A 20,912-nucleotide genomic window follows, 5' to 3' on the forward strand; every position below is an offset into this window, starting at 1 on the left:
AAAACAGAAAACAAACTAGAAGCACTTATCTAGCAGAGCAGCAGGCCCAAGGAAAGATGCAGTAGCTCAGATCCAACACTGGAACATTGACAAGGAGCAAGGAAGACAGACTCAGGTGGAGCTAAATAGCAAGGCAGCCAACGAGCTCACCAAAACACCTGAGGGAGGAAGCCCAGAGACTGCAATACCACTTGTGACCACAGAAGTGAACTCAGCCACAGAATTCACAACAGGTAAGGCCTAGTCACTAGATCTTACACAACATCAAGATGTGTGTCACATAGGTCTTGTAAATGCCGAGGTGCCCTGGAAGCCAGAATTCAACTTTCAGCTGAGGAAGTTTGCCACATTGTAATGGATGCTGGGCCAGTGTACTGTCAATCTTATTGCTCAACTCTACTAATTGTGGGAGGTAGGGTTTGGTGGCCAATTTGTATTTCCCTTTTTTACCAATACTCATTAGATTGCAGGAGGAATTTTACTTTTTTCATTTATTGCCCAACTGTTTGCAACAAGTTTTGTTGTTTGTTTTCTGTACTTACCTGTAGTCTCTCACGATAGAAACCAAATCTGAATTGGAATCTGAAGAATCAAGCACAGAGCAAGATGGTGGTCTGAATCAATGCGAGCCAAACCAGTAGGAATATTGCAGCTTACTGCAGTATTCAAGACTCAAATATATATGACTATTGGAATAATTCACTTACCCAGTCCAAGGCATGATACACGAAGCCCAGATTTCCCAAGATTTCTAGAAGACATAAAAGAACATTGCCTCAGATAAGAAATTATCTTTCAAACGATTTTATTGTTAATATTAACTACATTTCACACAATGCATCTGAAATGTTGGCAGGTGTGTAAGTTTTACTAAGGTTTTGTACACATCTGAAATAAAAATTACATTTTTCTATTCCATTACAGAAACTGAAAAACAGATTTCATCCCAGAGATGGATCTGTCGTATGACGGACACAAACGGAGTCCAACAGATCCCATTGACTATTATGGTACCCAACATTTTCCGTTAAGGTGGTCTAGATTTTACCGCACAATATGACACAACATTGTTGCACTATTCTGTCCTTGTAAACCTGAAGGAACCTGCAACAGAGCCTTTGACTCAGATGTGAGCAGAGGAACGAGAACAGCTGCCTACGATCTCGCACCCCCTAGTTTCAGATAGCTACGGTAATCATTTTTATTTTCTCGACACTCTCAGTACTATGCATATACTGATGTGCTGACAGTTTCTATATCGCATTGCATCAGAATTAAAATAATAGCCTTGTTTATATTTCCTCCTCTAACATTTGCGTCCCATAGACCAGCATAGCTCCTCCATCGAATGTGTTGTGCTTGTCTCAAACATATTTTGATCTGATGATTGGATTGTGCTTCTTGCTGTAATAATAACTGCAGAATCCAGAACTTCTTATCTTCTATTGTTTCTAATGTCTACATTATTATGGCTTCACCGAAGCATCTGCAGAACATCGGTCTTGTTCCAGCTTTCCCTTGTGAGATGCATATTAATAAATTTTTGGAGTATACAAGGAAAACAACCATTCATTTAGTTTGCAGTTATTAAAAAAATAAAGTGCACCCACAGCAGTGTAAATACTTAGGAGAACTGTATTATTATGTTTGGTAAGACTACTTTCTTACATGTAGAATAGGGAGACGTGTGCACAGCTTATAAGATGTGGTGCCCAGGTAGGTTCCAACACCCAGATATTTGTAAAATGAAACCTGGCACTCAACTTATATGTAAAAGTAGTTTTTAATTTTCAGCAACAAAACGTTTCGGTCATAAGTCTGACCTTCCTCAGTTACATATAGGAGGAATTGTCTATGGTGAATGTATGCTCATGTGAGCAAAAAGAGCGGGGTTCCCTGTAACAAATGGAGATGTGTGCAGCAGCCGCTGGCGTGTGGCATGAAGCGGTGTCCACCGCTTGTCCTTGTGGACACCGCGTCATGCCACACGCCAGCGGCTGCTGCACACATCTCCATTTGTTACAGGGAACCCCCCTCTTTTTGCTCACATGAGCATACATTCACCATAGACAATTCCTCCTATATGTAACTGAGGAAGGTCAGACTTATGACCGAAACGTTTTGTTGCTGAAAATTAAAAACTACTTTCACATATAAGTTGAGTGCCAGGTTTCATTTTACAAATACTTTCTTACATGGACTAAACACTATTATTTGTCTTCCTCATACGCACACATTTGTAAAACATCTTCAAGTCGAGTACAGAAGCATTGTTAATTTATTATTATTAGTTTATTTAATTAACACTGAATAAAAAGGTCCATATCTGTAGCAATATGGTGGATTAAAAAAAAAACAAATACTCTGTGCCATGACTCAGGACGGGGTGGTTGTGACTCTGTCCTGGTCAGGTCAGGGTTAAAGTAGTTCGCCTCTCTTTGGTTCTGGGGCGGCTATTTAATGCCGGTAGTTCCTGGGCTCAGTGTCGATGATGCATCCGTTTACTCGGCTAGGGATTGCTGACCCAGGTTACTCATCTGTTATTGTTGTGCCTCTGTGCGTGTTAGCTTTTCTGTGTATGACCCGGTTCGTCCCCTGACTTCTGCCTCTGTGTTCTGCTCTTTACTGCCCTGTCCTTCCTTGTTCTCTGACCCCTTGGCTCATCTCAGTTTACTCGCTGTCTTATCCCTAGGTACCTCTCTCTCATTTTGACTACGCTTACGTTTTGTGCCCCGTATTCTGCGCTCTCAGCTACTTCCCGATCCTCACATGTGGTAGCTCCACCCCCTTATGATCACGTGACCGTTTAGTGTCAGGTCCTGTGCACACTGCGCCCTTTAGCTCTCACACTCCCTTCGCTCGGTTCTGGACCCCCTGCAAGCGCCCCCTAGGCTCCTCAGGTGACACACACACCACATGTCATTACACTCTGGAGAGCAGCAGGAATAACATAAGAACACAAATGGGCCAAATTTGTTCCGGTGAGAGTTCCTTTTATTGGACTCGTAGTGAGCAATGATGTTCACAAAACTAATGGGTCAAAAAAATGAATTCAAATACAAGCACAGAATGGTTGGAAATGTTACTTGTGTGGGAATAGATGACTGTGACATCACACGGGGTGCCATGCCTTTAAATTAAGCTCCGCAAGCTGTAACTTCCAGACAGATTAAGTAGCTGAGTAAGGATACAGTACTAAGAATGCCAATGTCACTGTCTGGGCATGTTATTTTTGATGAGGTATTTGTGAAAGATTGACAGAGAAATTCATATGTTCTCACTAAACACTTGTGGCACCCCTAGGGGTATTTGCCACAAAAATAGTTACTGACAGTAAGTACAAATACTAAAATAGCAAGACTGCACTACCACCTCCGGCCAGAAGGGGGAGCTCCAGAGACTCCCCTTGATCCATTCTGGTCTGAGAGAAGAAATGGCAGTTGGGCCAAGGAGCTGAAAGTGAAAGGTCATACAGTTGAATCTCTAACAGCCCTGTGACTGTTACCAGGCCTAAATCACCGGCCTGAGGAGAAGAGGGATAGAGAAAAAGGACATTGTGAGAACCGGGTAGCATTAATCACTACCCAGAACAGGCGCAAAGACGGATACCGGATCCGTGGCTGTATTCATTATATATAATACAGCAACCGGAAAAACGTGAGGTGATATCAGCTTCACTAGGGTCGGATGCAGCAACAGACACAGAGTTCAGCGGTACTCCCAGAGGGGGTAAACCGATAAAAGGACTCGGGTTGCCCGTCGAACCAGGACCCGGAGGGGACAGATTGGGCCGGCAGCCAGTTCACATACAGCAGCAGGGCCACACAGAAATTGCGCACAATAAGAGGCGAAGACCCCGGCAGGGTCAAAGTAACTCAGAGTTCCCATACAGACTCCGGTGACAGGACTGGTTGTAAATCCTTTTATGTTAAAGTAAACTGGTTAAACGTTTCAGTGCCTCAGTCTTTCATTTGGACAATAGCCATCTATCCAGGATCGAGATCGTCACCGCTGGGAGAACCTGCTGCTGATCAAGTAAGTGCCTGTCCCCTCATGATACCCCTTACACTGTGCATTGCCTGAGGCCACAGCACCGGGTCAAGCCACCCGTGACATCCCCCTCAAGAGACAGACTCCATTGGTCCGGTGCTGGGTATCCCGGTCTCCTGGGCGTCACAATTGGCGTCACGAACAGGATCTAGCCAGCCCGTATACTGGGTATTGTGTGCCGTGATTGGAGCCCAAAACTGTGAAAACTGGGATGAAAAATCTTGAAAATTGACTTTATTAAAGAAAAATCCATTCCCCATTGAAAACTATTGAAAGTGACTTTTCCCCATTGGTTATAATGGAGTAAAGATGGCCGCCATCCCCTGAGGTAATCACTTCATAACCGTTAGGCACGAGACTGTTAATTGAGCTACGCCATCACCTGAGCCCCAGTCTAACTGAAAAACTTCAGAATCCGCCATTACAGAGCGCGGTGGGTGGGAGCAGCAGGGGGCGTGTCATTGTGGGCGGCACCAAGCTGAGCGTTCTGACATCAGAGCAAGGGGAAAATCGATCCTGCTGCACAGCGGAACGAATCTACACTATCCCGACGGAAGCGGAGGACCGGAAGGGTCCGGATTAACTAAGGGGGCACAGTATGTTGCAGCACGGAGACGCCGCAGCACTCGGCAACGCTAATGCAGCTGAAAGACAGAGTGTCAATAGAGAGTCCGGCAGCGCAGCGGTGCAAGGAGTGGCGCCCATCATGCCGGTGCTGATGCCATATACCCCGGGTGGCCCATGGCTTCCAATGTATGAAGGTGAGCCTAATACCCTTGACGATTTCAGAGAAAAGATGCTGGCGCATTTTGACATGTTCCCTGTGGGTGAAGTTCAGCGTGTTAGTCTCCTGATGATGCAGTTAAGTGGCCATGCTAAGCGAGAAGTCACAGCATGGGCAGCTGATCTAAAAGGCACTGTTGAACGCATATTTGCTGGATTAAAAGCTACATTTGAAACCACGGCCAGCAGCAAAGCTAAAATACGATTCTTTAGTTGCAAACAAAAAGCTAATGAGGGCGTGAGAGACTTTGCCTTAAACCTGCAGGAAGCCCTTAAATCACTTACACTGGCTGAACCCATTTTTAACACCGGAGCGGATAAACTGCTAAGAGATCAATTTATTGAGGGACTCTACATCCCTTCTCACCGGGGGCATGTGAGCATGCTTGTTTTTAAGAACCCTGAATTGACATTTGCCCAATTAAAGGAGAGCGCTATACGTCTCCAGCTGGCAGAGGCACCTCGGGATCAGGATCCTGCGCAACCCATGGCAGAGGCACCTCAACAACAGGGAGTGCCAGTGACATCAGCTATGTCTGGGGCCATTGCTAAGCCCCTGGGGCCCAGTACTAATGAGGCTCTTCAACAAAAGCTTGACTCTTTAGCTGATGTTGTTGCTTCAATGGCTAAAACCATGCAGGAGATGAGAGGACACAAGATGGAGTTGGCAAACTGTAGAGAGGATGTTCCATGAGACCCCGGAGATACCCGACATGGAGAGGACGACCCCGCGACCGCTACCAACCGGATGGACAGCCCATTTGCCGCCGTTGCCAGCAGCCGGGCCACTTTGCACGAGATTGTGATTTAAACGGGAATCCCCTGGGAATGCGGGCCGCTTCGCAGGAATGAACTTTCAAGGCCCAACACCCTGGCACGACAGGTACATCGGAGGACGACCCATTATCCCTATCGTGCTGGACGGAATTCCCCTCAACGCTTTGCTGGACACAGGTTCCCAGATTTCATCTATACCGTATATCCTTTATAAGAGGTACTGGGCTGATGCAGATATTGATAAAGGGCCCTCTGATGTTGAACTAGATATATGGGCCAGTAATGGTAAGTTGGTACCGAAACTAGGATTCAGGGAGATGACCATAAAGATTGGTAAAGTAGAACTGAAGAAACAGGGTATAATTGTTGTTGATGTTGACCGGCGGAACTGTGAACCAACTGTATTGATAGGAATGAATGTGTTAGAGAACTGCTTTTCCGAAGTCATTTCTGTCTTACAGCAAATTGCTGAAACTGCCCAATCCTGCCAGCAGAGAGTTCTCCGGAGGGAAATAAAAGTATTGATGTTAAGGCAACAGGTAGAAGTTGCAGGTGGAGAAATCGGCAGTGTGAGGGTAAGTGATCCAACGTCTATTGTAATCCCACCAAAAACAGAAATGCTGGTATGGTGTAGAGCAGCCATTGGTACTAAGGGATGAGATTATCAAGCCTTAATAGAACCAGTGTACACCGACAGCAGGCCCACTATACTCACAGCACGAGGGATAGTCGAGGTACACCGGGGACGAGTGCCGGTACGACTTTTGAACTGTGGAGAGGAAGAGGTCACTTTGCCAAGGTATGCTACAATGGCAAAGCTATATACTGTTGACAACAATGCCATCACAACCATTGAGCCCTTAGAACCAACCTGTCAGGTGGAAGGCAATGGCTCAGATGGAGAAATGGAGGATTGGTGCCAACAGCTACACGTGGGCATAAATTCAACACCTACCCATCAAAAACAAGGGGTGTATAGGCTAGTGAAGGAATATGAACAAGTCTTCAGTAAACACCCATTGGACTTCGGACGGATAGAAGGGGTAGAACACACAATCCCCACAGGTGACCATCCCCCAATAAAAGAAAGATATAGACCCATACCGCCCGCTCACTATCAATGTGCAAAAGATATGCTGAGGGAAATGAAACAGGCCGGGGTAATAAGAGACAGCTGTAGCCCCTGGGCGGCCCCTCTAGTGATTGTCAAAAAAAAGGACGGAACCATGAGAATGTGCGTAGACTACCGGAAGATTAATAACATCACCCATAAAGACGCCTACCCCTTGCCTAGGATAGAAGAGTCCTTAACTGCTTTGAAATCTGCTAATTATTTTTCCACCTTAGACTTAACAAGCGGGTATTGGCAAGTCCCTGTGGCTGAGAGAGATAAGGAAAAGACGGCATTCACCACACCAATGGGTCTATGTGAATTTAATCGCATGCCGTTCGGACTCTGCAACGCATCCGGTACCTTCCAGCGGCTGATGGAATGCTGCCTCAGACACAAGAACTTCGAGACCGTCCTCCTGTACCTAGATGATGTGATCGTCTACTCAAAGACTTACGAACAACACTTAATAGACCTGGCAGAAGTGTTCGAAGCCTTATCCAGGTATGGCATGAAAGTCAAGCCATCCAAATGTCACCTTCTCAAGCCAAAGGTACAGTACCTGGGACACATCGTGAGTTCGGAGGGAGTAGCACCAGATCCCGAGAAAATAAGCGCCATAAGGGATTGGCCAAGACCTACCAGCGCAAAAGAAGTGAGACAATTCCTGGGATTGGTGGGTTACTATCGCAGATTTATAAAAGGATTTACCAAGTTGGCAGCACCCTTGCAAGACACCTTGGTAGGGCAGACGAAGAAACCTTCAAATCGAAACCCTCCTTTTCAGTGGAACGACGAAAGGGAAGACTCCTTTGAACAACTAAAGAAGGCACTAACCGGAGAAGAGGTTCTGGCATACCCAGATTACCATAAACCTTTCATCCTCTACACCGATGCCAGTAATGTGGGACTAGGAGCGGTGCTGTCACAAAAGCAAGAAGGTCGGGAGAAAGTCATCGCCTTTGCAAGTAGAAAGCTCCGGCCTACTGAAAGAAATTCAGAAAATTACAGCTCCTTCAAATTGGAACTACTGGCAGTAGTTTGGGCTGTGACGGAGCGTTTCAAACACTATCTGGCCGCTGCAGAATTTATTGTCTATACTGACAACAATCCGTTGACCCACCTGGACACAGCCAAATTAGGTGCGTTAGAACAGCGATGGATAGCCCGGTTATCTAATTACAACTTCATAATCAAGTATCGAGCAGGTCGCAAGAATGGAAATGCCGATGCCCTATCCCGGATGCCACACTTGAGAGATGTAGAAGAGGAAACGGGGGAGCTTGAAGAAATTGAACTACCAGCCTTCCATCGTCCCAAGGCAAAACATCATCAGTCAAGTACCTATCAGAAACAACAAGAGGTGAATTTTAATCCGTTAGCACACCATAGATGGGCTGACACCCAAGACAGCAATCCGGCTGTGAAGTTGGTGAAGGAACTGTTGACTGAGCAAAGTGCATATCCCTATGAGGATGCCCCAGAAGAGACGCATCAACTCTGGAAAGAGAGAGGCAAAATGTTCCTGTATCAAGGGAAGCTCTGTAGAAGATACACCAATCCGAAAACACATGAATTGGTTTGGCAGATTATTGTGCCTAAACAAGATGTGAAGATGGTCCTCGAAGCTTACCATAATGGTGCTGGTCACTTCGGTTGGAAAAAGTTAGAAGTACTTCTAAGAGAAAGATTTTATTGGGTCGGGATGAGAAAATCAATCGAACAGTGGTGCAGAAATTGTGGCCCGTGTAACCTCAGAAGAAACGATCAAAAGAACCAAAGAGCACCACTGCAGCCCATAATCACCAAACAACCACTTGAACTTGTAGCCATGGACCACGTGAAGTTGACACCAAGCCAGTCCGGCTATGTCTATGCCTTGACCATCGTGGACCATTATTCACGTTTCTTGGTAGTAGTACCCGTAAAAGATCTGACAGCAAAAACAGCAGCCAAAGCGTTCCAAACGTACTTTTGTAGACCCCATGGATATCCGGAACAGGTTCTCACCGACCAAGGTACAGCCTTTGAATCAGAGATCTTCAGAGAATTCTGTAATATGTATGGTTGCAAAAAGATCCGGACGACGGCCTATCATCCACAAACAAACGGCTTATGCGAGAAGATGAACCATATTGTAATAGACCTACTAAAGACTTTACCTGAGACAGAAAGGAATCAATGGCCAGAGAAATTGCCTGACTTGGTTCACATGCAGGAGTCTGCTATAGACTCAGTCTGCTGCAAATCATCTTTTAACTTCCATCTTTTAAATTACATCTTTTTAATTATGATTCTGAATTAGACTGAATTCTAGAATGCATTTGGCTACTCATCACTACTACAATATTATCATCATCTGCACCATCTAATCGAGCTGTTCTCCTCTTCCCACAGGTATGCACTGACTTTACCCAGCTCTCCCTGGCTCCAGAATATCTCTGTATACTGCATTGATTTTCCATGGTATGCACTGACTTTACCCAGCTCTCCCTGGCTCCAGAATATCTCTGTATACTGCATTGATTTTCCATGGTATGCACTGACTTTACCCAGCTCTCCCTGGCTCCAGAATATCTCTGTATACTGCATTGATTTTCCATGGTATGCACTGACTTTACCCAGCTCTCCCTGGCTCCAGAATATCTCTGTATACTGCATTGATTTTCCATGGTATGCACTGACTTTACCCAGCTCTCCCTGGCTCCAGAATATCTCTGTATACTGCATTGATTTTCCATGGTATGCACTGACTTTACCCAGCTCTCCCTGGCTCCAGAATATCTCTGTATACTGCATTGATTTTCCATGGTATGCACTGACTTTACCCAGCTCTCCCTGGCTCCAGAATATCTCTGTATACTGCATTGATTTTCCATGGTATGCACTGACTTTACCCAGCTCTCCCTGGCTCCAGAATATCTCTGTATACTGCATTGATTTTCCATGGTATGCACTGACTTTACCCAGCTCTCCCTGGCTCCAGAATATCTCTGTATACTGCATTGATTTTCCATGGTATGCACTGACTTTACCCAGCTCTCCCTGGCTCCAGAATATCTCTGTATACTGCATTGATTTTCCATGGTATGCACTGACTTTACCCAGCTCTCCCTGGCTTCTGAATGTCTCTGTATATTGCACTGGCTTTTCTATGCTTCCCCTGGATCTGAGTGTCTTGGTGCAGCACATATAATCCTTTTAGTATGCTTTCTCACCTATGAGCTTGTTTCCACGACCTGTTTTCATGTCTCTCATTGTGTGATCCTGGCATCTCTTTGAGTGGTCAGTCTTACCCCTCCCTCACTTTATGACCTTTGCTTAACTCTCTACATCTGGTCTCCCATACCCAGCCACCCCCTCATTCACACCCGATTGCCCTTAACTGGGGATATATTCACATGCAGGAGTCTGCTATAGACTCAGTCTGCTGCAAATCATCTTTTAACTTCCATCTTTTAAATTACATCTTTTTAATTATGATTCTGAATTAGACTGAATTGGACTGGAATTGACTGGAAGGTAACAGAACACCAACCACTACAATGTTTCGGTTTCTTTTCTCTTTCACCCCCATACTACTTTCCTTCTTACAATCTCCTGCAATCCCTCCTCCTAGTAAGGAACTAGTCATTTCTTCCTCCATACTCCCCAGCCATCTCACCTTCTCCTCAGAACTGTTCCTCCACATACAATCCTTTTTCTCCAGACACACACGGCCGCATCATGTCCTATCCTGCTCCCACCTTCTAATGATCTGTCTGTTACTCCTCATTGCTGGTGACATATCCCCAAATCCCGGCCCTCCCCAATTCATCCCCACACTCGTTTCTAACCCCCTGCCACGATCCTCCGCACGTTTTCCCAACCACGACAACCTCATACCCATTCATCCAGCCCCCACTCCCCCGCTCCCCCTACTTGGAGCACTATGGAACGCACGCTCCATCTGCAACAAACTGCCATTTATCCATGACCTCTTCATCACCAACAAACTCTCCTTCCTCGGCCTCACTGAAACCTGGCTCACCCCCTCTGACTCGGCCTCTCCAGCTGCGCTCTCCTATGGCGGATTCCACCTCTCTCACACCCCTCGCCCCGGCAACAAACGCGGTGGAGGAGTTGGCTTGCTCCTGTCCGACACCTGCTCCTTTACTCCAATCCCGCTACCACCCTCCGCTACTCTTCCCTCGTTTGAGGTGCACTCTGTCTGCATCTATTCCCCCTCCAACCTCCAGCTGGCTGTCATCTACCGCCCCCCAGAACTAGCCATCTCCACCTTTCTCGACCACTTCACCACCTGGCTACTTCATTTCCTCTCTGTTGACATCCCCACTATCATCATGGGTGATTTCAATGTCCCCATTGACACTTTCACCTCAGCTACCTCTAAACTTTTATCACTGACTGCCTCCTTTGGCCTCACTCAATGGTCCTCTGAGGCCACTCACAAAGATGGCCACACGCTGGACCTCATCTTCACCCGCCTCTGCTCCCTTACTAACCTCACTAACACACCCCTCCCCCTGTCTGACCACAACCTACTGACATTCTCGTCCCTCTCCTCTCCTAGTGTGCAACCCCCACTCCACAAACTCACTCACCCTCGCAGAAATCTCAAACATCTCAACTTACAATCACTCTCTGAGTCCCTTCTCCCTCTCACAGACATAGCCTCCCTTCATGACACAGATGCTGCTGCCACTTTTTATAACACCACAATAACAACAACACTCGATTCGGCTACCCCACTCATGCATAGTAAAACTCGTACAATTAACAGGCAGCCCTGGCTGACCAGCCTGACCAAAGAATTGAGACGGGCTTCCAGGATTGCTGAGCGGAGATGGAAGCGATCCCACTCTGCCGACCACTTCACTGCATACAAGCAGTCCCTCGCCAGCTTCAAGTCTGCACTCACTGCCGCAAAACAAACTTACTTCTCATCCCTCATATCCTCCCTGTCCCACAACCCTAAACAGCTTTTCAACACTTTCAATTCTCTACTCCGTCCCCCCGCACCTCCTCCTTCCCCCCTCATTTCTGCTGATGACTTCGCCTCTTTCTTTAAACAGAAGATCGATACGATCAGAGAAAGCTTTGGCCCACAGCGCCCACTGCCCCTCTTAGCTGCTCAACCCTGCTCCTCCAAAACCAGCTTCTCCACCATGACAGAAGATCAGCTCTCCACCCTCCTGTCAAGATCACACCTCACCACCTGCACGCTTGACCCGCTCCCATCCCACCTCATCCCTAACCTTTCCACGGTCTTCATCCCAACCCTAACACACCTCTTCAACCTCTCACTCACAACAGGTGTCTTTCCCTCATCCTTCAAGCATGCCAAGATCACACCCATCCTCAAAAAGCCCTCCCTCGACCCATCCTCTGTGTCTAGCTATCGCCCAATATCTCTTCTCCCTTATGCCTCCAAATTGCTGGAGCAACACGTCCATCTTGAACTGTCCTCCCACTTCTCCTCCTGCTCCCTCTTTGATCGGTTACAATCAGGCTTCCGTTCCCATCACTCAACTGAAACTGCCCTAACTAAAGTCACCAATGACCTACTAACTGCCAGGAGCAAGCGACACTACTCTGTCCTCCTTCTCCTGGACTTGTCTTCTGCCTTTGACACTGTAGACCACTCCCTTTTGCTACAAATCCTCTCATCCCTTGGCATCACAGACTTGGCCCTTTCCTGGATCTCGTCATATCTGACAGACCGAACATTCAGTGTCTCCCTCCCCCACACCACCTCCTCACTTCGCCCCTTGTCAGTCGGTGTTCCTCAAGGCTCTGTTCTAGGACCCCTACTCTTCTCCATCTACACTTTCGGCCTGGGACAGCTCATAGAATCCCACGGTATGCAGTACCATCTCTACGCTGACGACACGCAGATCTACCTCTCCGGACCTGACCTCTCCTCCTTGCTTACCAAAATCCCGCACTGTCTGTCTGCCATTTCAGCCTTCTTTTCTGCTCGCTTTCTACAACTGAACATGGACAAAACAGAATTCATCATCTTTCCCCCATCTCACTCTACCCCTCCACCAGACCTATCCATCAATGTCAATGGCTGCTCACTATCCCCAGTCCCACACGCCCGGTGCCTCGGGGTGATCCTCGACTCTGCCCTCTCTTTCAAGCCACATATCCAAGCCCTTGCCTCCTCCTGTCGTCTCAAACTCAAAAATATTTCCCGGATCCGTGCTTTCCTTGACCGCAACACTGCAAAAACGCTAGTGCATGCCCTTATCATCTCCCGCCTCGACTACTGCAACCTCCTACTCTCTGGACTCCCCTCTAGCACTCTGGCACCACTCCAATCCATCCTACACTCTGCTGCCCGACTAATCCACCTGTCCCCCCGCTATTCCCCAGCCTCTCCCCTGTGTCAAGCCCTTCACTGGCTTCCTATCGCCCAGAGACTCCAGTTCAAAACCCTCACACTGACATACAAAGCCATCCACAACCTGTCTCCTCCATACATCTGTGACATGGTCTCCCGGTACCTACCTACACGCGACCTCCGATCCTCCCAAGACCTCCTTCTCTACTCCCCTCTCATCTCTTCTTCCCATAACCGCATCCAAGACTTCTCCCGTGCTTCCCCCATACTCTGGAACTCTCTACCCCAACACATCAGACTTGCGCCTACCATAGAAACCTTCAAAAAGAACCTGAAGACTCATCTCTTCCGACAAGCCTACAGCCTGCAGTGATCCTCAACCTACTGAACAGCCGCACAGCCAGCTCTTCCCTCTCCTAGTGTATCCTCACCCACCCCCTGCAGACTGTGAGCCCTCGCGGGCAGGGTCCTCCCTCCTTATGTACTCGTGTGCCTTGTTATCTGCTCATGTTTAATGTATTTGTCTATATTTGCCCCGTATTCACATGTAAAGCGCCATGGAATAAATGGCGCTATAAAAATGTATAATAATAATAATAATCTGTATAATCATGTCCCGGTGAGCTCCACCAACTGCACCCCAGCTTACCTTATGCGTGCAAGACCCGGCCAATTACCAATCGATCTAGAAATGGGAATTCTGAAACCAGACGCAGAAGTTCAAGACTCCAATTGGGATATCATACGGCAAAAGCAGTATCGCCAAGTGCAAGAGAGTGTGGAAAGAAGCCTTCAGCAAACTAGAGAAAGACAAGAGCGAACTTTCAACCAGAATGCTCTAGCGACCCCATTAAGACCGGGTGACCAAGTGCTCAAGAGAAATCGTCGAACCAATAAACTGGACAATCAGTGGGAAGCCGTACCCTACACAGTTTTACCAACAAGAGTGGATAATCCTAAAATCTGTCTCATTAGCAAAAACGGAGGCTTAACATCTGTACTAGTGTCAAGAGACAATCTTAAATTATGTCCGGAAGCATTGAAAGAGCCAGATGTTGTCCAGCCAGAACCAGAAGTTATTCAACCCATACAGGTTCAACCAGTAAAGGAAAAAGAAGAGGAAGTGTATCACACCTGTATAGGAGACTTTCCCAAAACCCTACTAACATACCATGGTGCAGTACTGGTTCCCATGGTGGCCTTTTACCCAACACCGAACCCAATACCAGAAGTCCCAAGACAGGAAGAGGCTGACCCCGTACTACAGGAGGTTCCAGGCCAGGAAGAACAGATTCCTGGTCAGAGTAATCCCATTCACGGTGGACTTGCCAACTCCATAGTCGTGGAATTATCTTTAGCAGAGCGGGCAGATACTACATCCGCAGTAGACAGTAGTACACCACATGAAGAGACACCGCTATTACGTAGATCACAGCGTAGTACCCAGGGTCAATTACCGGCCAGGTATGCAGATTACCAACTATAAAGCTCATAATGTGAATTGTATATATGTTATGCCGTATATAGTTAAACAGAAAATGTAGTATAGTCATTGTTATCAGTCTGCAACGTTTAAGCCCAGTGCCTACAGAGACTTGTCTGTATGAACTTCTTGCATATTCTTGAACTTTTTATCAGCCCGGAGGCACTAAATCAAAGCTCCGGAAAGACTGCTTTTTGAACTTTGCTTTTTGCTCTTTTTGAACTTTCTTTAGACTTTATATTGATAACTCCGTTGGAAAAATGGAACTAAATTCCTGGACACTAAGTACAGTGCCTTTCCTAATACCTTCAAGGATAGAACTGTATTAATGGACGCTATTTGAAGTGACTTTTTACAGAACTCTATTTTTGTTTCCTTGAGTGGTTTTTGTAACTTTTCATTTTTAAGACTCTGTACCTATTAATTGTTATTTCAAAATGTTATCGTCCCACAGTCCCGGAGTACTGTTCTTAACTAAGGGGGAATGTGGCACCCCTAGGGGTATTTGCCACAAAAATAGTTACTGACAGTAAGTACAAATACTAAAATAGCAAGACTGCACTACCACCTCCGGCCAGAAGGGGGAGCTCCAGAGACTCCCCTTGATCCATTCTGGTCTGAGAGAAGAAATGGCAGTTGGGCCAAGGAGCTGATAGTGAGAGGTCATACAGTTGAATCTCTAACAGCCCTGTGACTGTTACCAGGCCTAAATCACCGGCCTGAGGAGAAGAGGGATAGAGAAAAAGGACATTGTGAGAACCGGGTAGCATTAATCACTACCCAGAACAGGCGCAAAGACGGATACCGGATCCGTGGCTGTATTCATTATATATAATACAGCAACCGGAAAAACGTGAGGTGATATCAGCTTCACTAGGGTCGGATGCAGCAACAGACACAGAGTTCAGCGGTACTCCCAGAGGGGGTAAACCGATAAAAGGACTCGGGTTGCCCGTCGAACCAGGACCCGGAGGGGACAGATTGGGCCGGCAGCCAGTTCACATACAGCAGCAGGGCCACACAGAAATTGCGCACAATAAGAGGCGAAGACCCCGGCAGGGTCAAAGTAACTCAGAGTTCCCATACAGACTCCGGTGACAGGACTGGTTGTAAATCCTTTTATGTTAAAGTAAACTGGTTAAACATTTCAGTGCCTCAGTCTTTCATTTGGACAATAGCCATCTATCCAGGATCGAGATCGTCACCGCTGGGAGAACCTGCTGCTGATCAAGTAAGTGCCTGTCCCCTCATGATACCCCTTACACTGTGCATTGCCTGAGGCCACAGCACCGGGTCAAGCCACCCGTGACATCCCCCTCAAGAGACAGACTCCATTGGTCCGGTGCTGGGTATCCCGGTCTCCTGGGCGTCACACACTATTATGTTATAAAATACATATAAGGTAAATTATCACCGATTAAATATCTTTCAAGGCTACATACAACTTTTACAAGGAAAATTTTTTTTTACATATGTTAATAAAATGTCACCAATTTTCAGGCTGCAATCTTTATTCCTTAATTTATTTTCAACCCCCAATATGAAGTCTGAAGATTTTCCTCTTGTGGAAGTGCCTCCCTGGTAACATAGGCTAGGTGTAAGGTCTCAGTGAATTCAGTGTACTGCTGTCTTTAGTGACTCATAGGTCATCACAACTTCTATCCTACACTTATCTCCTCATTGTGTGATTTCCCCCTTCACTATAGCCAGTTTTCTTCTGCCCTCCCTGAAACCGTACATGGTTTCTTCCCTCTCCACTTTGTGGAAATCTGTATTCAAATCTCTCCTTATCTATGCTGCTAAAAGAAAAGAAGGATAGGAGGTGAGAGAGGAGAAAGTTATCAGAAATGAGCATGAACACTGACAGATTTGTAAAATTTTTGCAAAAAATTTAGATAAAGGACTTGCAGACACTCCGCAATATCCAAATGGTATAATAATTTACGGCTAAATTTTGCATTTAGAAAACAAGTGAGAAACAATTTAAAAAATGACGTGCAAATATATACATACTAAGAATTATAAGACAGCTAGCAAGTATTTTTTGCACACTAAGTTATAATACAAATAGCTAGAAAATGTTTTCTTTAGAATACTTCCAGAAAAAAAGAGACAAAACAATAGTGATAATCCACTCCCAATAAAATAGAAATATATTTAGATATCGCTTCAGAATGACTTGGGCTTGGGAAAAGAATGCTGAATCCAGATGTACTAGAGAGCAAAGAAGCCCTACTGGGACCTGCAAATTGTTACATTTTATAGGACAGAATAATTGGTCTTGACAGAGAGGTTATGTTCGATAAGTCAGAGATCCAAGGGTACTGACTGATGGATTTCCTATGAGATAATGAAGTAATAGAGGAGATCAGATATTAAATCTGTGTAGCTTGGAGCTGCTGAAGAATCCCATTCTTTTTCTTTTCAAATTAATTTCTATTCCAAGTCCTATCTGACGGAATAAAAGAAGACAAGTTATAGGGCGATGACATATAAATATTCCAGAGGCAAACTCCTGGGAAGGACTCCATTCTCCATCATCCCAGTCTGCGGCAGCACATAGCATTTAGATTAGCAAGCACTACCTTGAGGGTCTCGCCAGACAGTCATGTTTATCGCTGCAGGTTTAAAAATGACAGTGCTCAAAGCAAGGTGACTAGCTTCCAACTTTTCGGTCACAGACTTGTAGCAGCATATGTTCAGCATGTTGTTTTAAAGCAACAAATTCATCTGCCGTTTTCAAGTTCAGCTCACTGCCGCTAGGTAAATGGTTTTAAAAGACACATTTATGACAAAATATACAGAGGATTACCTTAAAAATATTAGAACATTGTTTAAAGGAGATGTTCAGCTATTAAAATAGCCATATCTCTTTCTATCTGTCACATTCTCTCTCTATATGTACACACCGTGGAGATCTTATTATTTGATACTCTGCCGATTTTGCAAGTTTCCCACCTATAAACAATAGAGAGGTCTGTAATTTTTATCGTAGGTACACTTCAACTGTGAGAGACAGAATCTTAACAAAAATCCAGAAAATCACATTGTATGATTTTTAAATAATTAAATTGAATTTTATGCATTAAGATAAGTATCTGATCACCTACAAACAATCAAGAATTCTAGCTCTCACAGACCTGTTAGTTTTTCTTTAAGACGCCCACCTATTCTGCACTAATTATAAAAAAAATTTAAATGAAGGCATTTATTATTAAGGGAAAAAGAAATCCAAACCTACAGGGCCCGGTGTGAAAAAGTGATTGCCCACTAAACCTTATAACTGGTTGAGCCACCCTTTTGCAGCAACAACTGCAATCAAGCATTTGCCATAACTGGCAATGAGTCTTGTACAACGCTCTGGAGGAATTTTGTCCCACTCATTCTTGCAGAATTGTTGTAATTCACCTACATTGGAGGGTTTCTGAGCATCAACTGCCTGTGTAAGGTCATGCCACAGCATCTCAATTGAACTAAGGTCAGGACTTTTAAAAAGCCACTCCAAAGTCTTAATTTTGTTTTTCTTAAGACAATCAGAGGTGGACTTGCTGGTGTGTTTTGGATCATTGTACTGCTGCATAACCCAAGTGCGCTTCAGCTTGAGGTCACACTGATGGCCGGACATTCTCCTTCAGGATATCTTGGTAGACAGCAGAATACATAGTTACAGTTACCACATCAGGTCTTCTAGGTACTGAAGCAGCAAAACAGCCCCAGACCATCACACTACCACCACCACCATATTTTCCTGTTGGTAAGATGTTCCTTTTCAGAAATGCTGTGTTACTTCTACGGCAGATATAATGGGACATACTTGTTCCAATAAGTTCAACTTTTCCCTCGCCAGTCAACAGAGTATTCTCCCAAAAGTCTTGGAGATCATCAAGATGTTTTCTGGCAAAACTGAGATGAGCCTTTATGTTCTTATTGCTCAGCAGTGGTTTTTGTCTCTGCCATGCAGGCCATTTTTGCCCAGTCTCTTTCTTATGGGGGAGTCATGAACACCGACCTTAGTTCTTTGGATGTTGTTGTGGGGTCTTTTTGTGACCTCTTGGATGAGTCGTCGCTGTGCTCTTGAGGTAATTTTGGTCAGCCGGCCCGACTGTTCCATGTTTTCACCATTTTTGGATAATGACTCTCACTGTGGATTGCTGGAGTCCTAAAGCTTGAAAAATGGCTTCTTAACCTTTTTCAGACTGATAGAGCTCAATCACTTTGTTTCTCCTTTGTTCCAGAAATTCTTTGGATGGCAGCATGATGTATAGCTTCTGGGAACCTTATGGTCTTCTTCACTTTGTCAGGCAGGTCCTATTTAACCCTTTAGTGACAGAGCCAATTTGGTACTTAATGACCAAGCCAATTTTCAAAATTCTGATCACTGTCACTTTATGAAGTTACAGCTCTGGAAAGCTTCAATGTAGCCCACTGATTCTGAGAATGTTTTCTCGTGACATATTGTACTTCATGATAGTGGTAAAATTTCTTTGATATAACTTGCGTTTATTTATAAAAAAAAAATGGAAATTTGGCAAAAATTTTGAATATTTTGCAATATTCAAACTTAATTTTTGTGCCCTTAAATCAGAGAGTAGTATCACACAAAATAATTAATAAATAACATTTCTCACATGTCAACTTTACATCAGCACAATTTTAGAAACATAATTTTTTTTCGTTAGGACGTTATAAGAGTTAAAAGTTGACCAGCAATTTCTAATTTTTCCAACAAAATTTACAAAACCATTTTTTTAGGGACCACCTCACATTTGAAAAGACTTTGGGTGGTCAATATAACAGAAAATACCCCAAAATGACACCATTCTTAAAACTGCACCCTTCAAGGTGCGCAAAATCACATTCAAGAAGTTTATTAACCCTTCACGTGCTTCACGAGAACTAAAGCAATGTAGAAGGAAAAAATGAAAATTTGACTTTTTTCACAAAAAAAATTACTTTGGAACCATTTTTTAAATTTTGTCTAGGGTATCAGGACAAAATAAAGCACCGTTGGCTGGAAACAATGGTGGGCGCCATGTCGGGTTTGGAGACCCCTGATGTACCCAAACAGGGGAAACCCCCAATTCTAACTCCAACTGTAACTCCAACATACTCCTAACCCTAATCCCAACCCTAACCATAACCTCAACCCTAACCCTAACACACCCCTAACCATAACCACAACCCTAACAAACCCCTAACCCTAATACCAACCCTAATCGTATTTCCAACCATAATCACAACCCCAACCACAACCCTAACCACAATACAAGCCTAACCCCAACCCTAGCCCAACCCTAACCCAACCCTAACCCTAGCCCAACCCTAACCCTAGCTCTAGCCCCAATCCTAACCCTAGCCTAACACTAATGGAAAAATGGAAATAAATACATTTATTTTATTTTATTACTTTTACCTAACTAAGGGGGTGATAAAGGCAGATTTCATTTACTATTTTTTTTATTTTGATCACTATGATAGGGTCTATCACAGTGATCAAAATGATTTAATAGGAAAAATTTCCTATTGTTGCCGGGTGCTGGCAGATCTCAGCGGGTGCACTGCGCATGCTACTACCATTTTCTTCCTGGAAGAAAGCGCCCGTGGCCAGGGGACAGGACCGAAGGAAGGCAAGAGAGTCCATCGATAACAGAGATACCGGGGAGGCTCGGGGGAACCCATTTCTCTCTCCTCTGATGTGCTAGATCACATCAGAGAAGAGAGAAATTAAATGGGGAATCTGAATTCTTTTAAACATTTGTTTTAAGTCGCAGTTATTCCATTAATAACGGCGATCGCAACACTGGGATGGCTTACCCATGGAGACAGACAAGCGACATGTCTTTCCAGACTGTAGCATGTCAATTTATCCTGCAGAGATGCGAGTCTCCGCATGATAAATATCACTCGCACAATGTACTGGACGTGGTGATTCCATACAGTTCAACGAACACATGCGGGATCACCTGCGTCAATAGCCGGCAGCTCTTTGAATGCAGTGGACATGTGCTGCGTCCAAAGCATTGCCGATTACTGACTGTCGGGACATACCCTTATACTGTACAAACAAGGTACAGTGTATAAATTACACTCCTGATTAATCAATATACATCAGGAAATCATAGTGCATGTGTATACAGTGCAATAACATCAATCTCCTCATGTGTCATTATACATTTAACAATAATTAATTTATAATTCATCAATGATAGTTATCAATTAACATGTATAGTGTATTAAAAAAACAACAACAACAAAGCGGAACACTCAAATGCTCAGGGGAGCTGCAGGAACAAAGTAAAAACACAAAGTGGCCATGTATGATCTGGTGACAGGTCCTTTTAAAAGGGCACATAGAGCAG

The 20,912-nt window shown here is 44.9% G+C and overlaps 1 protein-coding gene across 2 annotated transcripts in view; it reads right to left on the reverse strand.

Annotated features, from left to right (window-relative positions):
• KCNAB1 (potassium voltage-gated channel subfamily A regulatory beta subunit 1) overlaps positions 1-20,912 on the reverse strand; it is a 553,598-nt gene that overhangs the window by 190,789 nt on the left and 341,897 nt on the right. For both annotated transcript variants that reach the window (XM_069727454.1, XM_069727453.1), the window contains exon 2: positions 708-751. In XM_069727454.1, coding sequence (XP_069583555.1) covers positions 708-751 — 44 coding nt within the window. The remainder of the gene's footprint in view (positions 1-707; positions 752-20,912) is intronic.

Source organism: Ranitomeya imitator, chromosome 5, assembly GCF_032444005.1.
Source record: "Ranitomeya imitator isolate aRanImi1 chromosome 5, aRanImi1.pri, whole genome shotgun sequence".
NCBI lineage: Eukaryota > Metazoa > Chordata > Amphibia > Anura > Dendrobatidae > Ranitomeya > Ranitomeya imitator.